The 19,219-nt window shown below is 39.0% G+C and overlaps 1 protein-coding gene across 5 annotated transcripts; it reads left to right on the top strand.

Moving 5' to 3' along the window:
- Positions 1–1,196: 1,196 nt before the first annotated feature.
- Positions 1,197–18,814, top strand: FAM81A (family with sequence similarity 81 member A). 5 transcript variants are annotated; one of them, XM_052808642.1, is made up of 12 exons: positions 1,197–1,325; positions 2,146–2,181; positions 2,271–2,397; positions 3,390–3,784; positions 5,146–5,213; positions 6,470–6,743; positions 7,520–7,638; positions 13,974–14,103; positions 15,345–15,451; positions 16,618–16,753; positions 17,129–17,324; positions 17,740–18,814. In XM_052808642.1, the coding sequence occupies exons 5-12, from the start codon at positions 5,167–5,169 to the stop codon at positions 17,877–17,879; spliced, it is 1,149 nt and encodes a 382-aa protein (XP_052664602.1). In that variant the 5' UTR covers positions 1,197–1,325; positions 2,146–2,181; positions 2,271–2,397; positions 3,390–3,784; positions 5,146–5,166; the 3' UTR covers positions 17,880–18,814. The 5 variants fall into 5 exon arrangements, with proteins under 5 accessions (XP_052664602.1, XP_052664599.1, XP_052664600.1 ...); XM_052808639.1 differs by having other exon boundaries at positions 2,146–2,397; XM_052808643.1 differs by lacking the exon at positions 2,146–2,181 and having other exon boundaries at positions 1,241–1,325.
- Positions 18,815–19,219: the final 405 nt, after the last annotated feature.

Here is a 19,219-nt window from a genome sequence, read left to right on the forward strand (position 1 = left end):
AGTGGCCTCGCCTAGAGATGGAGGTTGGCCAAGTGTCCTCCTGAGGTCCGTTCTAACCTGAATTATCCCACAATCCTACGACACTCAGTTAATTACTATCCCATTTTGAAAGCACTTATGGCATGTTTTGTTTCTGGCCCAATCCTTTGATGTGGGAATTACTTTAAAATAAATAGGTCAATCAGAGCGTGGATTCAGACCCCGCCTTGCTTTTTACAATAGCATGTGCACGCTGTAACACTTTTATCCTTTGCGTCTGCCAGATCCCCAGTCCTGCAATCGTTTGCCTACTCAACGGTATGAGATACTGTATATTTTAACCAAAATCAGAGACGATCTGCTATTTCAGTGTGAAGCGACGCAGTCAGTTTGTCTCTGATTTTACTTACCCTTTGTTTACCCAAGGTGGTTGCACCGAAGTCCAAAGAATGACACAAGCAGGAAACAAAAGTGAAGGCAGACACACCCTCTATGGACTTTGTTTTGCCAGTAATACTTTCTGTTGGCTCACACGCCCCTGCTGTCAAACAGCCAGCTCATCTTTCTGTGATCTACGAAGCTTTACTGAAGCTACGTGTTAGATCTTGTTTGAGAATATAACCCGGAAATCTTACAAACAAAACTATTATTTGCCATTGATTTTAACGATCTTGTATTCTGCCAGGATTTGTCGCACGCCCTGGAAAAATCCGTGCTTTCAGTCACACTCTCAGCCAGCTCTTTCGCACCGCTAGAAATTCCGAGTAACTGCTGCGCCGCCGCCGCCGCCAAACTTTCTTGCCGGAGGCCGACATTTGCTGGTGCGGGAGCCGCAGGCACGGCCCACTGCTCCGCGCCTCCTCGCCCATCCGCCGCGCCGCAGGGAGCGCCGCTGCTATTTGCGGGGTCTGTCTCTCCCCCCTCCTTCCCAGGGAGCGGACACTGCCACGAAACACAGCGAGGAAGCGACGACTGCGAGCGGCTCGTCCCGCCGCTGGGATATTCCTCCCGCCCCCCCCCGCTCCCGCCCCCGGGCCGCCGGCGCGGCGCTGCCCCCCGCCGAGCGCGTTCCCATGGCGACGGCGTCCTGGCAACCGCTCCCGCAGCCCGGCCTGCGGCGGCGGCCCCACTCCGCGCAGCCGGGCGGGCGGAGGGCCGCCACGCCGCGCCGCGCCGCGGATGGACGGACGGACGGACGGACGGACGCCCCGGGTGCGCTAGGGGCGGTCAGGACGCTTCGCGAACGGCTGCCGTAGCGGCGGCAGCGCCTTAAAGAGCGGGGCTCAGCCGGCCGCTGGGATGCAGGGGACGGACGGGCAGCCCTGCCCTGCCCTGATCCAGCACTGGTGAGTGAGCGCAGCGCCCTGCGCCCGCCGGAGAGTCTGTCCCGACTCTGTCCCTCCGTGTTGCATGGCCGTAGAGCGGTGTCCGCGCTGTGATGTCCTGTCGGCTGTCGTATACCCCGTGTTCCCGCGACCACCACCGCGTTTACCGATGACCCTTCCACCGAGGAGCGGCTGCGGTCCCTGCGGGGTCCCGGGCCTGCCCGTGCGGCAGAGCCGCGGGCGAGGCAGAGCGCAGGCGGAGCGCAGGCACGGCACAGGCACGGAGTCCAGCTCGGATCCCAGTTGCTGCATAGCTGCCTTAGCACCGTCAAGCACCTGAGCTGATCAGACCTGTTTCTCGAGAGGACCCTTAGCCGGGGCTCGGAGCCACGCTGGCATGGCTACCCCTCTCCCAGTGGGGAGCCTCCCCCCCGCACTCCAGCACCCACAAAATGTCATAGCGGTCCAGAGGGGTTTTGCAAGGGTTCGTTTCACGTGACTCTCCGATACAGTCGGGCTTTGACCCATCCTTTTGCCGAGTCGCGACACAGGGACTTCCTCACTTACTCCAAAACGTTGCCCCAAAGTGCTTCGGAGTAACACCAGGATCTTGCAGCTCCTGGGGTGGGGCTGTCATATGCTCCCTGTAGAGCAACCAAAGCGGTTTCTATTTTAAGAAGAAAAGAGTGATTAAAGTGTTTGCCTAGGCAGGTATTTCAGTCTGCTTTGACTCCCCTGTGACTTGTGGCAAGTCACATAGCCCTCCCCGTGCTTCACTTCCCTACCAGCGACATCAGGAAAATAATATTTTCAGGGATAATAACGCTTTCCTACCCCACAGGCATATTGTGAGAATGAACGTGAAAAACGCTCCAAGGTGCACAGACATTACATCAAGTATTAGACATAGGTTATAATGGAAGATGGAGAACTGAACACTACAGATGTGATTATCTTTCAAAACAGGAGAAATGGAGAACCTGCAGAAAATAAACATGCAAGGCAGTCTGCTGAAGTGGGGAAGGGATGCCACAGTACCAATAGCAAGGAATGAACTTCGCATTGCTGAAAGTGTTTCTTCAGCATGTCCCATGTATGATTTTTTTTCAAGCTTTTACATGTCTGATGTCAGTGACTTAAATGATAAATCATAGAATCAGAGACTTGTTTAGGTTGGAAAAGACCTTGAAGATCAAAAGTAGTACCCCGTGTTTGCATGGAAACTGCCCTACGTATCAAGTGAACTGTTATTTTTGGCAATCAGGCATACCATTTACAACTGGGAAAAACCTTTATCTCGTCCATGTGACAAGTATATTTTGAATATTCAGTAAATTAAACCAATCAACTGAGATTTACTGGGTTAATATATCATGATTTCAACTGCTATGGCAGTATCAAGCAGGAGACAACATCATTAAAAAAAAAAAAAATATTAAGCACCTGAAGCCAGTATCTCAACTGATATCTAAGTCGATCGCTGTTAACTGCCATTAAAATTGGAGCTATGTGAAACTACACTCCTCTAAATCTAGGCATCAGAACATTTTTTTTTTCTTTTATTTTGTATTTGTTGGTCTAAATCGGTATTACACACACTCATGGAGAGGGAATTTGTCATTAGTTCTGACGCCTATCTGTTATTGTTTACTGCAAATACCTCCAAACTGCAGAAAAGTTTTGTACAACTGCTGAACAAGATCTTAGCACATCCTTTCTGGATGTTGGATTGGATTAAGAAATCTGATGACTGATGATGGGATATTTCACTGTGTACGAAGTGATGTGCTTAAGTTAGCAATAACGAATGAGAAGTCCATCTGCCTAACTTTTGTTTCACGTGCACAATTTCTCCAGACATTTGCATTTAGCTGCATGTCTAATGGTAGTCTGGCAGAGAAAGTAAAAACTTGAAGCAGTCCTATGCTTACTCTGCTGCAAACATTTTTTTTCAGTCGATAATAAATGAAGGCCATAAAACACTTGAGTTGAGGATTCTTTTGTTTGACTGGTTTTTTATAAGGTGTATTTCACTAAGATACTGCTAGATGTACAGACTTTAATATTTGTTCTTCATTTTTCTAGGTAGCATCCAGTGCTTTGCTGCTGTGATACACATAGCTCTTCTTAAATCAGTGGGATATTCCTGTGTTTATAGTTAAATTGTGTTTAAATGCTTCACTGCATCAAGATCATTAAAATGTGCTATGGCCCAGAGGACTAACAGTAAACGAGCTCAGATGTACTGAGAACTGGGTGCCCGGTTACTGTATAACCTCGTGGTACAGCTAGGAGGGACGCCCTGCAGAGCAGTGGCGTTGTTTAAAAAAAAAAAATCAACTGAGAAACTACGAGTGTGAGGAACAGATTGCAGGACTGGACATTCAGTGTGTGCGCAGGATTCTGAATGCAAAGTCATCATAATGATCCCAGCTCTTACAGCATGCTTTTTATAGGCATGTAAGAACTTAAACAAGGAGGTAGGTATCACTATCTCTGTGTTCCATATAGGGAAATTGAGTCATTAGACATGGAAATACTTGTCCAAAGTCATGAGGATCAGAGATTGAGCAAGGAATTAAAATCAGACTTTCTGAATTCCAGTCTAGTGTCATTGCTGCTCAGCAACCCAGCTTCTCTTAAACCTATTTTTTTTCTAATTTGTAGTTTCTGAAGCACTGTGCTATAAATAGAACACACACACTGTGACAATGTTTGCTCTCTGCTTTTAGGCAGTGCTTTCATACGTTTCTAAAGCACAGACATGCTTTGCATTTTGAGATCTCAGAGGATAGTCCTATCACTTCTTTACAATCGATATCTGAATATTTTGTTTCAATAACCCTATTTTTCTCTTTCTGTTTGTACAGCATATTGCACCACATTTCATCAGCAATTGCAAAATTCTTTTCATACATCAGCCTTCAGTTTTCAGTGAGGATTTTAAGTTCCCAGGGAATTCAGGCTCAGGCCATGCTCATTCTCTTTATAGTTAAAAATGTTTATTTGTTCTATATAGGGTGGAAGAGCTGGATTTGATTAAGGCTACCACCTTTTTCATTAATTTAATTTCTGTCAGCAGACAAAGCTACTGAGCTAGGTACTGGTCTCACTTACAGCAAGATATCTAAAATGTCTTTCTGAAGCAATTTAACAGACCTACCCTGCTGCAACGTCTGTCGCAGTCTGGCTGGCTACATCTAAAAATTAAGAACAGAACCTATATTCTTACCACAGAAGAATTTACTTACAACATAAAGTGTGGTCATTTAGATTTGAAGACAAATTAATGAAAGACTCAGTTTTGCTAAACTATGCTGATGTCTAACACATTTTATTTAGGTTTCTGACTGCCAATGCTTTTACCTGAAAAACACCTTTCCCCTCATAATCTGCTGTCATGAAATATTTTTATTTCATTCTCTAGCCAATACTTTCTTAAGCTTTGTGATAATCCTGTAGATCTTACTTTTTATTCATCGATTGATGATGTCTGAGACCAGTAGACAGATTGGGGACAAGAAGTTTGTTTGCCTCTGTCCTGCCAAACCAGTTCTGTGGGTCAACAGCAGACTTCAATTTCAAGGCTGTCAACCTTGCCTTTTTCGAGAGTATCGTTTTCACTATAAAAAGCTTCTTAGCAGTTTTTAGTTTTCATTCTTTTGTTTTTTTGTATTGATTTTTATTTGCATTTACTTCATAAGCAATATTTGAATGCCAAGATCAGAGCCATCAGCATAATCTTAAACTTTACTTAAAGATTCACTTAAAGCAGAAGCATTAAGTCATTTCAGTGCCAGATATAAACTATTAAATAATTCAATGTGTACTTTTTCAACAGACATAAATTATTGACCAGAAAATGGCCCAGCGAAGCCCAATCTTCCCAACTCTTGCCCCTTCTGAAAGGTACAGTTTGGAATGTAAAAAATAAAATCTTCATATTGCAGAGTATTATGTGTCTCTCAGTTCCCTATATATAGTAATGCTGTGACTTGGGACTTTGGCATTAGTATGCAAAGCAAAGTGAAATACTGTAGACTCATTTAAATCATGGCCCAAATCACACTTCCTTACTCAGCTTTTACTTAAACCTTTCCCAAAAATAGCTTAAACTGTAACTGAGTATAAGTCCAAGAATACTATACTTTAGCCACTCTTCTAAGAGCATGGAATAAGTGTGAAAACTCAGAGCCAGAAGTGACCTTTGTTAGAGTCCTCATACATCTCTCTAACAATATCATCATGGTGAAAGTAAACTGTTAATTTGGCTCATTAACAGGAAACAACATGGAGAATACACACTAAATAACAGAGTTCCAAGAAAAAGATCTCCTCTTTCAAAGTGGGGTTGAACTAGTATCTTCCACTTGTGCTTCTGAAAATGTTCTTCATTCTTTACAGAATATAGCAGCAGGAAAAGATTGCATGCATTAGCAGTCTATTTTTTACTTGGAGCACCCATAAGCTCCATTGCTTTCCATGGAAGCTATGCAGTGCAGAGCTCTCTTGAAAAATCTAGACAATTATTCAAGGTACCCAAATGTAAGCTATTTGGGGGGAAAATTTGACTTCTAAGACTATGAGAAGCTTGTCATAATTTTGGTCTCTTCTCAGTTTCTACACCTACATATGCTCCTGTCCAGTTCATAGGGGAACAAGCTTCTGTATGGTATTACAGGATAGCTATAGAGACTGAAAAAAGGAACGGACACAAGCTACTCCTTTTTAATTTTGGTCTGTTTCCATTTCATTTGCAGCATCTACCTTCTACAGTTACTGCTTTGATTAAGCCTGAAAACTGTAGACACAAATAGCATCGCTTTTGAAACTCAGTAAGAGGGCTTTGAATTTGGATTCTTAATCAAATTGTAGTCCTGAATTGTAACTACTTTTATAACGCTAATGTCCTTTTCTTAAGATCTTATGCTTTTTGTAAGCTTCCTTAAAGAGCAGGAAAAAGAGCCTGACCTGCCTTTGTACAAGGTACACACAGTAGCCAACACAGCACTCACTGATTTGTAGCAGTGGGCCCTCTCTCGGGGAGTATTTTGGTGCTTCGCCCCAGTATTGCTACTAAGATAGTATCGCACTGTCTCCAGTGGAAAGACATTGCAGAGTTTTGTGTGAGAACTTAACAATATCTGGATATTCTTCTTCACTAGACGAGTTCGAAACATACCACTGCATAGCCAGGCGTTGACAGCAGTCCCGTTGGCATCTGCAAGCCTGGTGGATCAGCTGGAAGACAGAATCCTAAGCCATGAGAAAACAACGGCGGCTCTTGTGGAACACGCTTTTCGCATTAAGGAGGACATTGTTTCCACTCTGCACAGAATGCAGAACAAAGGGGGGGGTGACCGGTTGGCTAGGCAACTCTTGGAAGAACATATCCGAAACATAACGGCAATAGTGAGGCAGCTTAATCGGGACATTGAGGTATGTTAAGAATTTTTCACAGGACTAATGCCATTGCAGCTACTTATTCCTTCTAATTTAATAAGAAAGTTTACCACAGGATAAGTAAAGGTCAGGCAAGGTCTGAAGATCCTGTAAGCTTGTAAATTGTTTTTATAACTTGAAAAACTGTTTGCAAATTACATAATTCTTTCAGTGGCTATGAAAATAGCACAGGACATTAGCATATAAACACAGAAACCTTTGTGGTACTAATAAGCTTGCTTTCAAAAGCTGCACTGGAAAACCTTGAAAAAATGAATTAATGAGACACTAACAGCCAGCTCAACTTCAGTCCAAAAGTCGTGCGGTATAAACACTAGGAAATGCCTTAGCTCTGTAACAAACTTTCCTTCACTTCCGACTTACTGACAACACCAAATAGCCAAACCCAACTGCTCATTTTTATGACCTAATCGTATGCAGATACATGACTTCATGTCTGACCTCTGCTGCAATGAGCAACAGGGGTCTGGTGGGGAAAACAAAAAGATAAAAACTCATATTTAAGTCTCCATTCCATTGTCAAGTTATACTTTATACATATTATGGTATTTATGTGCAGATTGGACACTAAGAATAAGAAATAAATGACCTAAAAGCTATCTGGTTTAGTATGATACAAGACAAAGCTTTTAATAAAGTAATAATAAAATGGTATCTGATGTTACTGAAATAATGAAAGATAACAAGTGACATTTTAAGTGTACATTAAATGTGACATACTGAGTTTATATTTGCATATGAATGCTTTGTAGATGCTGCAGGAACAGATACGTGTCAGAGACAATCTCAGCTATGGAACAAATTCTACCCTGAAGAGTCTGGAAATGCGGCAGCTTTCTGGTTTAGGAGATCTTCGGGGAAGAGTTGCAAGGTAAAAGTCAACATGGAAGTATATTTTGGGGACTAGCTAATGTTTTAATCTTGAAGTATGAATGTTAATGATAATGGGTTGAATTCAACTTTGGCAATATTCCCAGGATAATTTTGCTCGGTGTTTTCAAGAAAATGAATAATAATCCTTTGCATTCCAGTGTGACATATTAAACTTAACAATATCATTCTTAATTCCTGAAATTCCTGAAATTAGTTTTTAGTAAATTACTTCAAATTCCTTAGGAATTTGGATTTGGTTCAGCTTTTAAAAGTACTGTGGTTAGACTGGTCTATCTTTGAAACAAATTAATTAGCACAATTATAAAGGCAGCAGGGAACAATCTGCACTTGTAAAGAACAGAATAGTTGCACATTTTTGCATATATTTTAGAAGTAAAAATCTGTGCATTCAGTTATTGGTTAGCCATATTAAAAACTACATAGGCTACCTGACACATAAGGAACAGAAAACTATAAAATAATAGAGGTTTTACAGGCTACTTGAAACTCCAGATTACAACTGTGCAACTACACAGATGTCAGGTTGTGCCATCAATGACACATTTACAAACCCCAGTACAACATCATTATCTAAGTGTCTGTAAAGTTGAACATAAAAGACAGAGGATATGTACAGCTATAGAAAAAGGACCTAATCTGGCCTAAAGTAGCTTGGCTAATAACTTCGGTGGAATTATACTTGTCCTGAATTTGACCTATTGTCTATATTGTACAGATAATTTTTATTCTTCTTTCTTATACTTCAACTGATTTAGTGATAACCTGCAACAGCCTACAAAAATAATCAGGGGGGTATTCTCCTTGATCTAAAGCTTTCTCATAGATTATTTGATTGTTTGAAGTTTCCACTGTAACTTTCATAGCCCATTTTGTAAAGAATACTTTAGAGAGGTTTTACATACTCTTTTTTTTGTTGTTGTTACCCTTTAGCAAACAGGAAAGAACTAGACAAATTTATTTTGTCAAATCAGAAAACTGATTGAAAAATTTAGAGAGAGAGAGAGAGACACACACACACACACATATATCTACCTCACTGAGAAATCCCTGACAAATTTACATGCTTAGATCTTCCTGCTTCTTTATATAAAAAGTCCACTTTGAGATCATACTACATCCTGAGAGAGGTCCGTATTTGGAGCAACACAGTTACTGACACCTTGTGAAGCAAAATATAGTGACTTTGCTTTCAGTAACAGAACTCAAGTGAATAAACACATGCCAGCCTGAGCTTCACAATGGGGCCCTTGCCTGTCCCAAGTACTTCGTACGGGGATCGGTGGTGCACTAGCACAGTCTGTGCCAGGATTTCTTCCTTTACTTACTTAGGGCAATGCCCTTGTACTGTGCCTGGGTGGCAATTTATCTGATAGTTGTATGAGATTATACCAATCTGCCTTATGTCAGACGGTGAAATGAATGTTGGATATTTGTATTCATTACCATAAGAGAATGAGTTTGCTGTCTTTTAACTGTTACCTTCTAGCCAACATTATGCTCTCTACATAAAAATTTTCCCTGAATAAGAAGAAAATAAGCTTCCCTTTATCAGATATCAAGTTAAAGCAGTGTTCCATAGAAGAAAGCTATCTGCCTTTATTTACAGACATATTCTACTTTGAAAATTAGTGTTCCTGTGAATAATGATTATAGTAATATCTGGAGATCATGGTCAAGATGGCAGTTTGTTATGCTGTTGGCACTGTACGGATACTTAGCAGAAACTTTCCCTGGGATAAACGCTTTCCGATTACTCTAGCCAATGCTCCTTATATAAAATAAGCTGAACTCACCTAGTGTAATTTTACTTTTACACCTAGTCCTGCTAGCTTTCAGATGAGTTCAAAGAGTGAAACCTTAGAAACGTGATCAAGTTACTGTGGGTGACCAACTTACTGTGCGTCAGCTCCCGGCCACAGTCAAGGTACGATGTATGGCTCAGGCTGTAGTGACAGTAGGCTAATTTAACTCCAAGTACACCACGTTTGCTCTAGGCTAGAAGTGTGCAGACGGACAATCAGTATGAATCAGTTTATATATGCTGCATGATAGTAAATCATTTGAGTCTGAACCTTTTGGTCACGTAATAATTTCAGTGTCAATCTCAGGATTCTGGCCAAATTTCAGTTCCAGTAATTACATGCATACTAAACATCCTATTCAACTTCAATATTGGAGAGAGTGGTGTTTATTTCCTAACACCAACGGTTCTGTAACATGTCAGTATATCATCGAACAACAACTGTCTCGTTATTTCTTGAGGGTTGCTGCGTTTAATGATGAGAACAGGGATCCCTACATGCACATGCAGTTCTGAAGCACAGCTCCAAAACCACGCTACCCACAGCTCTGGAGGGGTGAGATTTGGACAGGCGTCACAGTTGACCTCACCTGCATCACAGAATCAACTAATAGCCCCAGCAGCAGCAGAAGACTGAATACACGTTACAGCTCATGTCTCGGGGCCGTTTCTCATTAAGCATAATTTATTGATGAAATCATAAAGCATCATTACAGTGTTCACTGTGAATGATGCTGCACATTTTCCTAAGAATCAGCATTATTTTTATTAATTTTAAGGAAAATATTACCTGTAATTAAATTCAGTGACACATTAGATAGATACCGATAGATCCATTACTCCAGCCTCCTGTCCCTGATGTTGGCAATTTTATATAACACAGATTTACCAATTCTATTTCTAGTGATATTAGATCATAAAACTCATGAGTAGTGCCTTATCATTTATTTACAGGATAACTTGTAGACTATGATCATTCGGAAAGTTTAAATACAGCAGCCTGGTCAGAACCATAGCAGTAGCTGTCTCCAGAAGCTTCCTGATAGCTGAAACATCCAGAGAAATGGCAACTATGCATGTTCAAATTGGGCCTACTTTGCATATATACATAATTTTTTATATACATTGTAGATCTGATTCATTTCAGACACCCTGAACTCATTACATGTAGGCAGATTTTCCTACACTGCACAGAAAATGAGTCTGATGCATCTGGGATGCACTGCATTTATGAACTTCATAAGCACAACACATCTGCTGCACTCTGGCTACTTGCTGTGTAGGAGATGCACACAGTGAGGACTGATCTGGGCTCCCTGATCCAGGCTATTCAGAATCTACCAGCTCTGCTGTTCTTGCCCAGTGGATACTCTGGACGTTATCAACTTGCTTTTCACTACTTGTTCTTCAGCTACGTGTTTTTCACTGAAACACTCGTATAATAAAACAGGAACATTAAAAATCCATATTTACCATTACAGTGTATTTATATAGCATACTGCTGTGGAGTATCAGTGTAGTTCTCAGCTTTATCTAGTCCCTGGTGATACTGAATAGAGCAGCCATTGTGTTTTGATTTCTTAGAGATCAAAGATAACAAAAACACTCTTCAGCGTGCCAGAAAAATAACTACTGCTTTTGCAACTTACAACTTGGAAGGCAGTTGTTTGATAATTTCACTCTTTGTATTAAACATTACTGGTTTCTAGAATTATACTGCATTCTGAAATTGAGAATAATACTTGGCACTATGAAATCTCTCAATTTATTCTTCACTTACTAATTTCACGTAAGTACACAGCTTGGCAATCAGAACTTTCAGAGAATTTCCTCCAAAATCAAACAGTAGTAAACCAAACAAATTCTAGTGCATCTTTGCCCCAGATTTCAACAGTGCATGTGTGCAACTGCACATGAAAAACTGCACTGGGTTGTTTGTAAGGCCAGCTTCAGCATTTCAGACATGAAGACACAGAATTATTTATTGTGCATTTCTTTGTAAAAAATTGTTGTATATACAGCTCTTATATTTTTAAACTAGTAATCTTCTTAGACATCTTAATCTATTTCTCATTTCTTTCCTTGTGCTTTTAATATGACCAAATCTTGAAAGTTGTTTTCAACTTCTGTCTTTATAGCCATAGTCCACTGGCTTCATTTATATAGACAGCGTGATTAAATTACCCAGGAACTTAAATCCAGTGTTCAGAAACATTTAGTTCTATTTTTAAGAACTCTATTGTCATTTTAACATGAATCTATAACGAAGTATCAAAGCAGAACTTTCAGAAGTATGGGAAATTCAGTGGGCATTGTAGTGTTCCAGGTTTTTTTCTCCTCTCTTTTTTTTTTTTTAAACACAAAAAATTCCAAACTATAATGTGCCCTTTTGTTTAGCTTGCTCGTTTTCTTCTGACCCACCCTGCAGTAGAAACCTGAATCAAAAGTGTTAGAAAGCCCATGGTTTTCCATGTGTTCATCTTATTATTGCCCCTCCACACACACTTGAAAGCTAGTGGAAGCATGGACTCAAGTTGTTTAATTGTTCTAAGTTTTTAACTGAAAATGTATATAACTCACAAAACTAATATTCATTCTTTGTCTGCAGCACGCTAATATTTTCTTCCAGGTCAAAACTAATCAGGTGTTTGTGAGTGTGTACATATATATAGCACAGAGACTTCTCTCTGACCACTTCAATATATGGAATATTGGTTTAAAAACAAAAAACCCCGTAGCAGGATAAACATTCCGTAACCACAGACAATGGAATTTAATCTTTATTCCATCTTTGTTTAAAAAGGTACCAATTACAGTATCCCTGTAGAAAAATGAAATTATCTGATTAATGCATATCAGGCTGCCACTAAATTAACATAGTCAGAATTTTAATGTTTCAGTTACCATGCAACTATATGACCCCTTTGATCACGTAACTGAGTTCAACGCCCACTGTGATGCACTGTGATTAAACCCAAAACACTAATTTGCCTTAAAAACAATTACAGATGCCTGCTGTTTACACTGGCTACAGTAGTTTCAAAGCTGTTGCTTTTTATATTTTCTGTCATGCCTCAGAGAAACAAAGCTAACCATTTTTTTGAGCCCATAGGCTTTTGTTGACTAGATGCAAGATGATTTCATTCCTCTGATTCTCTCTGATTGTAACAACATGGAAGAGATTTGGCTTCTCTCGTCTTTCTATAGAAACAGCCTGGTTGTAAGACCTACAAGTATGGTTCACTGCTGTGTAAACCTTAGCTGGTCTTCCTACAGATGCTACTAATTGGTCTCACAATGCTGAACTGCTAAACTCTAAATTAATTCCCACAAGTGTTATAATTTCTATGTGCTATTTTGCATTACTGATTATTTTCATATTGAAATTGTACCATAATACTAAGCAGATGCTCCGTTTGTCATTTTAGCTGTTACTTTCCCTTCATGTTTAATGATAATGGTAGTTACTGTAACTGAGGTGATGAAAATGCATGGTGCAATGAAAGTCTTCAAACTGAAATGTGACTAAAAAGAGGTTAAAATGTGTCATTGGTTATAATGACTTAACATGCCTTAGCTTGTTCCATTTTACAGCCTTTTTCTCCCTCAAATTGTAACTGCTGTCTGTTCTCCATCAGTTTCATAGATCAAATTTGTTAACATTGCCGATTACATATTTCCCTTAGCAAAAAAATATACATGACTCATACTTCAGAGGTCTTACTCCTGAAATTACAGTAATTAGATTTTTACAGCTCAGTTAATGTCCTTATTGTATTTCTGTAGATGAAATCCACCTGACCAAGGTATTTTTGAAATGTGGTAGAAAATGCACACGTTCTATAGCACATTTATCCTGAAAATATTACAGCATCAAGAAACATTCTAATGCGAAGAAAGGAAACAATAATTATTATGTTCCAGGGCTGCATTTCATAGTCTTTTGTAAGACAAAATTGCCATTGCTTTCAATGACAGTTTTACCTAAATAAAGTCTAATAACTATAAAATTTGCCCCACATTGTTTACTACACATATTAATTGTATACTACTATTTCACAAATAAAAATAAAAAATGTAAAACTCAGAGGAACACAGCTACAGTAATGAAAAAATGGTCCTCAATTATTTAGGCTTCTAATCACGTACGGGAAATCATACACCCCTTAACAGATATCTTTTGGAGTATGACAAAAACACAAGGTATTGAAATTCTGCACCTTTGCATTTCTAATGTGATTTCCCTGACTGATAACAACACAGTCTACACATATTATGTCAGTGCCAAGAAGACAGGAGCGTATATGTCAGACTAGTTGACTTCTAGTCCCATTTGGGAGCAGTTTGCTGAATACTATGAGATATATCACCATGCTTACAGTCTCATAAGACATTGTTTTGCTAGACAGCCAGAAATTTCACAGAAATGCCCAGTCTAAAATGGATAATTTAAAAAGCCTGGACCTTATATTCTATTCAGCTGTTGCTTTGGTATTTATTTATTCCAACAGGTGTGATGCTGGGTTAGCCAGACTGTCTGCAGAGCACAAAATTACCTATGAAAGACTTCAGAGCCTAACTAAAGACCAACATACCTCCAAGCTGATCTTAGAATCTAAAATTAAAGAGGCAGAAATACAGGTATGGCATTTAGACCAAGGTGATCCATGTATGGGTAAGAGTTATAGTCTAATTCACACAGACTCCATTACTGTTAATTATTATCCTGGAAGGTCACAGATTTACAAATGGAGAGGTGTATCTCCTCACAGTCCTCATTAGATTGAACATTGGTACCTAGCTGCATTACTGTACTGCTCTGACTGAAAAAATGTCCTTGATTTGCTGCCTTCAGCATGCTGTGTAGAAGGGGCTAGTATTTAAAGGCACCTGAAGGGACTCCAGGAATGAACGAAAGCCAGTGATTACTGGCCTGAATGGCTTCTTGAGGTTGGAATGTGAACATGACATGGATGCTCTACAAAACTACCACAACAATGCAAGCATCAGTGTCTCTCCCTGTATGTTTGGCCTTCCCAGGATGATTTTATAGGTATTTGAACACAATTTTTTAAGGTCTGCAAAACAAAACTGGTTTTGGGTTCTGTGAATCCATTAATCTGTCTGTCAGGTTTCTCTTCCATTGGGTATGAGAATGGAAGTGAGCACTAGATACAAGCAGAGACTTATGACATTAAGGAAAAGGATTCTTCGTATCTCCAACTCAAGGCCTTCCCATTTTCTTGGGCAACAAAAGTATTTTACATCTTCATTTTGCGGTAGGTAAATGGTTAAAATCCACTTTACCTTTCTCAGAAGACTCAGTATATAGTATATTAGCATGCCAGCATGCTAGGAGCTTATTGTCATGCATCTTGTAAAACAGAACAGTTTGTAAATGTCATGTAAAACTGGGATGATTGTTTTGGTGAGAAATATTTTCTGTTAGTAATGACCTATCCCCAGTTAAATCCAGCACTTTTGTCACTGCAGTAGCCATTATACATGAAACGATGGAGAATATCAGTCAGTATTGGTGTAGTGCTTTGCCATTCGTTTACTCTGCTTATGTGGCAACCTGGAGACGTATGGATCATGTAAATTCAGCCGTCTCAAGGGGGCGGAGCAGGCAGGCCCTTTCAAGGCAAGACTGTTCAAATAATTCATGGCTGAAAAATTACATTTTTCACAATGTTGCTACTTTCATCTTGCGAGATAGTATATTTTTCATTATAAAGTAAAATGCGCAAATTCAGGATTTTTTTTGAAATGTCAGAAAAAATAGCCCTTCTTTAAGATCTCCTCTACTGTTATGAAAATGTCCCAAATAAGACTGTGATGAAATGCTGTTGAAAAATAGTAAATTCTGAATTTTGTTTCAGATTTCTCATCTTCTGAGCAGAGTAGAGCAATCAATAATGCAACAAGAGGCGAAGCTGAAGATTGCCTACAAAGACAGCAACCAACAGCTCCACCTTCTGGATATGAAGTGAGTGAGTGCCCGGGAAACCATGCTGCTGCCATGCGCCTTTGGAAGACAGGGCCTCAATTTTCCAAGTTTGACTGTTGTAATTTTCAGGTCTACAAAAGTATGAACCTGTTTAAATAAGTATGTGTGCTCAACAGATACTACAAAAGCACAATGGCCTGTCAAGTGGGACTCTCTTTCAACAAGAATTCTGCCCCTAATGTGATTAGGCAATTTTGAAATGCCCATGAAGTCCCTAGTTAAGTATTCAGGCAGAACTTGTATTAAAGAACAGAACTAAGGATTTTTGTAAAAGTGGCCTGGTACCTTTTTGCAAGAACCGTACGAAGCAACGAATGCTGGAGGTGGCTGCCAAGAGCAGGGCAAAAAGTTCAACTCGAGCAACCAGGAAGCAAGGTGCAGCATTCACAAAGTGTTACTGCTTTAAATTGGCTTCAAATATGAATATGTAACTCAAATACCTAAATTATTAATGAAAAGCTACTGTGCTACTACTAGACATTATACAGGGATATATTCAATTCAGATATCAACTCCTCTCCAGGCATTTCACTTGGTGGCAGTCCTGGCTTAAGCCGTCCACATCCTTACTTCTTACTGCTTATTGCCATCCTCATGCAATCCCATCAGTTACATCAGTAAAACTGTTTGCAAACCAGAAGAAAGAATAGAACCAGATCTCAAATATTCACTGGAAAAAAGACTGTCTAAAGAAACAGTTTCACTGGCAAAATTGGTTGGTGTAAACTTGAGGTGGGTATAGGCAACAACATAAGTGGGGCTATATGAACCAGCATTGCCACTAAAATAAACGGTTACCAAATCTTTGTTCAGATTTAAGATCTATGGACACAAAGATTATAATCTGAATGGATGACCATATTCTGTTTTCAATGCTGCAAAGAATTTGCATCCTACTATGCCTCAAAATGTTGTGATGTGTTTTGTATAAATAACTGCTATTTTTTTGTGCTTTCATCTTTATTTTCTAAAACTGTTACCTTATCCAGTTTAGTAGCCTTAAAGTTCAAAGATTCACCTTAATATGGTGTCAAGAACATATTAAATTGTCTTTTTTTTTTAATGAACATGTCCATAAAAAGGTCACTGCTGAATGACCAAAAGTTTTGCTCTTTTTTATCTGCTAATTTCTATTATGCTCTTAGATTAAAAAATGCTACTGAGGAACTCAGCAGCCAGATTTTGTCTGCACGTAGCTGGTTGGAACAGGAACATGAAAGGATTGAAAAAGAGCTTGTGCAAAAAATTGACCAACTCTCATTGACTTTAAAGGAAAACACTGTAAGTTTCATTAAAATGTCCTAATAATACTTCTCAGGAAGTATTCAAAAGCATTATTAATAACTAAGATGATGTAATTGAGATATTATTTGAGTGATATTTTCAGACCTCCTCAATATTTGTATAACTCTTTTCACTGATGTCAGGTATAACATCCCCACAGCCTGAGTCTTCAAATAAATCACTTCAAAATAGATCAGTATTTTAGCCTACAGTAATCAAGTCAGTTTAAACCATTTTATAAAAAATTATCATTCCTTAGACCTTTGAATTCCACATAAAAGATGATTAATCAGTATCTATTGCATATTTAGGAAAGACCACTGTAATTTCATATGCAGAATAAATCATGAAAATTCTTTTTCCCGGCTCCAGGAAATGAGTGAAAGAGCTATAGAGATGAAATTCAACCAAATGGCAGAGAAAATTGACAAAATAGAAGAAATACAGAAGATAAACATGGAAGCACATGAAGCAAAACAGACTGAAGAAAAGATAAATATTCGCATTGGCAAACTTCAAAATGAGATAAATGAAGATATAAAAGAAATGAAAGCTGAAGTTAATGCTGGTAGGACCATAGTTATCAAGTTCTTCATTCTGCATTGTGGTAACAATGATCGACCTATAGTAATATGCAAAATGCCTTTGCTTGTATCAAAGTACTTTAAAGACTTTTGGGCCAGATGTAATGGCCACACCTGTGGCATTAAAAAGGATTTTCACTACGTGTGAAATTCACAGCAACAAGAGGTTACATCTTATTAGCTTAGAAGTGCTCTCCCCAGAGCATACATAGGCATAGCTTGGCTGCGATCGGGGGCATTTTTGCCATCAGCACACAATTACAGTCCTATTTTTCTTCAGAAGTTTAGCTATCTTCCTAGTGTAAAGCAGAGTGTTATGGTAGGAAGCGCATTCTGATAGTAATTATGCGATACTCTTGCTTTTGACTATGAACTAATTTAATTTTCACCTGCAATTAGGATTTGCAGCTATCTATGAGAGCATTGGGTCTCTACGGCAAGTTCTAGAAGCGAAAATGAAGCTGGACAGAGACGAACTACAGAAGCAGATCCACCAAATGAAGCAGGAGGTTCCAACATGGGGAGAGGCTGGACCATGACTTCAAGAATTTGTCTGAGAGATTAATATTTACCTGGCTAAATAGGCAGACTATAATCTTGTTCCAGTCTGTAATTCAAATTAAATGCATGTACCAAATGACATGCTGCTGTTGCACAGGTCCGTATGCTTACTCAAAGCGGTAAATGCAAGCTCTTCATAGATCAACTGACAACAAGCTTTTAGGGCCAAGGTACTGATTTGCCACTGCAATACTCTAGTTGCTCTCAGGAGATTAAGCACCGCATAAAACTGGAGTAATATATTGGTGAAGCTGGCACCTAATTTGCTAAAGGCATTGCAGTACTCCCCAGTTTTCAAGGTTTGATCAGGCAGGTATATGCTTTATATATACACATATATACATAAACACGTACATGTCTGCCTGCCCCCCCGCCCCTTTTTAAAAAAAAAACCAAACAACCAACAAGTTGATATAATTTGTTTAATAACAGTTTGGCAAGGTTCTCCACCTTGATACACATTACTTAATTGAATTCAACAGACATTTTTACAGTGACTTTCTCTACTATTGACTTCCTGGGGAGACAGAATTGGCACTAAACAGACCAATTTTCAAAACCTAGATACCATCAGAAAATCTTTGTTTAGTTTTGCAAATATCCTCTGGTGTGTGTGTAAACTAAGCAGTGTTATATAATGTAGTTGTAGACTAAGATGATTCATGAACAACGTAAGAAACTTAACTCACGTGGTCTTAAGTATTGTGACCTTTTTAAATTAATAACCAAGTGGAGTTGAGACAAGGTAGAAGATGTATATACAGTATTTTATAACTGGGCATGTGTTTCTGTGACTTGTTTCATTATATTGGTAAAAACTTCAAAAGGTTTGAAAACAAAAGAGAAGGTGATAATCTAACATAGTCTGGAGAATGTAATGTAAAATAAAATGAGTTTATGATCTGCCTAGAAATTTTTATTGATGTAAAACAACTGATTCTTCAAATTTAAGTAGACATTAATAATTCAGTAGATTCAAATTGCTAATTCCATTCACAATATTTCCAAATAATAACGGTGTTTATTTCCATTCCCAGAACAGATTATATAATGAAAATCAGCACCCATATGGCATATTAACTGAGACAGGAAAAAACATATATGTTGATTTTATATCTGCATTCATAGCTTGATATTGCTCCTTATGTTTGTAAGTCATGCAGGATTAAGCACTCATGAAGAATAAAAGACTTCACCCAGTATCCTATTAATTTACACTGTTAACAGTAATTCATATACAAAAATACTATTAATTTACACAAGCATTACTGTTAACGTAAACAAAAGATGGTGCAGAGACATCCTATTAATGGACCTT

Source organism: Harpia harpyja, chromosome 14 (assembly GCF_026419915.1).
Source record: "Harpia harpyja isolate bHarHar1 chromosome 14, bHarHar1 primary haplotype, whole genome shotgun sequence".
NCBI classification, from domain to species: domain Eukaryota; kingdom Metazoa; phylum Chordata; class Aves; order Accipitriformes; family Accipitridae; genus Harpia; species Harpia harpyja.

Excerpts from the sequence above, each read along its gene's own strand:
- FAM81A (XM_052808639.1), top strand. The coding sequence starts at position 5,167 with ATGGCCCAGCGAAGCCCAATCTTCCCAACTCTTGCCCCTTCTGAAAG. Across the intron at positions 7,639-13,973 it reads CTTCGGGGAAGAGTTGCAAG|GTGTGATGCTGGGTTAGCCA; the intron begins GTAAAAGTCAAC and ends TTATTCCAACAG. Across the intron at positions 16,754-17,128 it reads TGACTTTAAAGGAAAACACT|GAAATGAGTGAAAGAGCTAT; the intron begins GTAAGTTTCATT and ends TCCCGGCTCCAG.